Raw genomic sequence first — 3119 nt, forward strand, 5'->3', positions numbered from 1 at the left:
GGGGGCAGCAGCAATTTTTGAATAAATTGCGAAAGCCAGGACTTGAACTGAAGACCTTAGGGGTCTGTTTGGATCGCTACCCTGAGCTGCCCATCCAAATATTTGGCGTTGACCGCAGCATTGGTATCCGTTTGGTTGGGCTCCAATTTTTTGGCTTGCCAAGGCCCATTGGCTCTTTCCAGTTCATTCGATAGCCAATTCCTGGGCGAGATGCTGGCGGCCGAATCAGTCGCCAATATTTTGGCACGCCGATGGGTTGGCAGGGTTGCCGTGGGCTGCAACCAAACAACCCCTAGGTCCTGATATCATGTTAAGCTTCATGCACTAGCCAACGCAACCAAAAGTCCTAACTGATGGAAAGGGCTAGGCAATCCACATATATACTTGAACACAATCAAGCTCTGAAATCGCAAGTTCTCTGAATTCAAGTTGTTTCTCTGAACTTTAGTTCATCAGATACTATTTTCCCTGGTTAATTAACACATGCACACACCCACCAGATATCACCTGCATTATTTGAAGAAAATCATAGTAATATAAACTTAAATGTATGTTCAATGTTTCTTGAACTAGTTATCTTGCACTGCACATTGTTGAGAAGATAAAGAGCCTAAACTAAGACACGTCAACGCATTTTCTTGCACAGAAAACAAAACAAATGCCTGAAGATAACTAGTTGAAGTAGTCAGTGCGCTCACCCGGCGTTAAAAATGATGGGCGGGAGCAAGTAGATGAAGAAAATATCCTCGCTGAAGATAAGGATGCGCGAATTCACCCCTTTGGTGCAGATCAGAATGACACCACCAGTGATGAGCCCCTGCGATCGAGCAGCAAGCCAGGGAGAAAGACTCAGGGTTGCCCTACTCCCTATCTCTGAGGCAAAACGACGAACACCTGGAGCGCGCGGCGGGGGGCAGAGGGCTCACCAGGACAAGCGCGGTGGTGGACTCATTGACCCAGCGGTTCCCCTCGAGCAGGTGGCCGAAGACAATGCAGCCGCAGAGCAGCGCGATGAAGATGTTGATGGCGACGATGGAGTCGTGGTCCGACACCGCCAGCCCGGTGTACCTGAGAGCGAGGGCTCCCAAATCGAGCGCCATGCCGGTCGCCACCTCGGTGGATCCCGGCCTTCCCCAGCCTCCGGCAGCCTGCGGCCAGCAGCGAAGAATTGTCAAAGCTGCGCAGATCCTAGCTACCTTCGCTTCTTACAGGGAAGCTGGATCACTGGAAGCAAGCTGTGGGGCACTGAATCACCAATCAAGAAACCAGAGGAGCAGCACAGTGACTATGATTGGTGAATCGCCAACAAAGCAAGCAGCGCGCGGCTTAAGAAACCAGAGGAACAGAAGTCTGAAGCTGCACACAACTTCCCACTTCGCAGGACAAGATAAGCAAGAATCATGGGTATCGAATTCGATCAGGATCCATTGACCCATGATGGAGGAGGACACTGTGCCGAGCCAGCGGCATGACAAAAGGAACAAAAGCTGATGATGGGCACGCACCTGGACCGGACGAGAGATTCAGCTGCTTGACTGTCCGCGGGGATCTGGAGAGGGGTGTGGGGGGAAGAGAGGAGAGAAAAGTCTGGACTCTGGATGCGAGGCGAGCTTCGTCGGCCCGGTGGGCGGTTTGGACGGAGACGTGAGGGGGGCGGGGGTGGTGGAGTCCCTCTCCCTCTCCCGTGCCCATCGCCATCTGGCCATGAGAGTGGCAGGAAAGCGAGACGGGAGGGGAGTGAATGAATTAACAAATCGGTACGCGCCGCGCCCAACGGCCGAAACCTGCCTCCGAAAACGCACTCGAGAGGATGACCCGCGGGGCCGGATATAGCGGACCCGCCTGTATTACGCGGGGGTAGAGGTGGTGTTGGTGGGAAGAGCGCACGCGGGCGAATGATGGGGGCGACGTGGCGCGTCCGGATGGGTGGACAACGTGGGGGAGACGGTTCGCCCTCTGACCTGTGGTGGTCCGCTGCTGCTACTGCGGGTGGGCGGGCAGTGCTGTTGCTACCTGGGTGGATGGATTTGACGCCCCGATCTGTGGTGTTTTGTCTGGTAATAACATGGCATGATTCCACTTCTGCTTGAACAGTTTTCTCTTTTCTTTTTGCGGGTCTGCTTGAACAGAATTACGCTGGAAAATGATCTTGATTTTTTCTACAATACGAAAATGATCTTGATTTTACTAAAGAATAAGATTGTATTATAGAAAAATAAGTCTTTCTATTCCAAATATTTTTACAAAGAGCATCTCCAACCAGACCTGCCTAATCTAACTATGTGTATGTCCGCGCATCCTCATTTGTGTTCTTGCATGTTTCTAAATTGTCTAGACACATGCATATGATTGCCCGGTCATTTGTCCTCGCGGGGCTGGTCGCTTCCCCCGTTATTAACGTGTGACTTGATTAGGCGATTATCATCTGATTCACGAGCTAGAGATTGTATCGCAGCAAGATTAATGTGACAACTACCGTTACTACGTGGGGGATCTCAAAGGCCAAAAGAGATATTATTTATGAAAGGTAAATTTCAAAGGCCTCTAGCGACGAGCAGTTTCATTCGTAACTTTTCTGCAAGAACTGAATGAGATTGTCGCGGCCCCGGTGCATGCATCAAGAAATAGTGTATCAGCTCCATCAAGGTGGATGCCTATGCCGGTGGGTGCTGATAAGGGAGACATTGATGGGTTTGTGTCTAATGCATGTAGCAAAGAGGTGCTCGTAGTGACCATTTCTTAGGCAGGAGATGCAACATAAAAAATTACATTTTAACGATCTCGCAGGCATCTCGAGAATGAGTTGGTCTCGAAACATTGATGAGTTGGTCTCGAAATGGTCAACGACAAGAATGAGGAGCCATCAACTACGAAGGGATGCATGTTTTGAAAACAAATGACGACAATGAAGTGTCAACGCAATGTGAATGATCCTATGAAGAATGCAACAAACAAATAAGGGTTAATTATCCTTTTACCCTTAGTGGTGTTCATCTGCTCAGTTTTGCGCTCAGATGCAAATTGTGCTCAGTTTTGCCCCTAGTCCGTGCGCACCGACTCGTTCTGTGAACTTTGGCGTCTCCATCAGGTCAACGTTTTGACTCGGCCCTTACAGGTGG

At 50.1% G+C, this 3119-nt stretch overlaps 1 protein-coding gene across 1 annotated transcript in view; it reads right to left on the bottom strand.

Annotated features, from left to right (window-relative positions):
* Positions 1-1732, bottom strand: part of LOC100125681 (sodium/hydrogen exchanger 1) — a 7313-nt gene extending 5581 nt beyond the window's left edge. The window contains exons 1-3 of the mRNA XM_044532981.1: positions 1506-1732; positions 927-1148; positions 699-817 (exon numbers count right to left, since the gene is read on the bottom strand). Of these exons, the coding sequence (XP_044388916.1) occupies positions 699-817; positions 927-1100 (293 nt within the window). The 5' untranslated portion in view covers positions 1101-1148; positions 1506-1732. The remainder of the gene's footprint in view (positions 1-698; positions 818-926; positions 1149-1505) is intronic.
* Positions 1733-3119: the final 1387 nt, after the last annotated feature.

Source organism: Triticum aestivum, chromosome 1B, assembly GCF_018294505.1.
Source record: "Triticum aestivum cultivar Chinese Spring chromosome 1B, IWGSC CS RefSeq v2.1, whole genome shotgun sequence".
Classification (NCBI taxonomy): Eukaryota; Viridiplantae; Streptophyta; class Magnoliopsida; order Poales; family Poaceae; genus Triticum; species Triticum aestivum.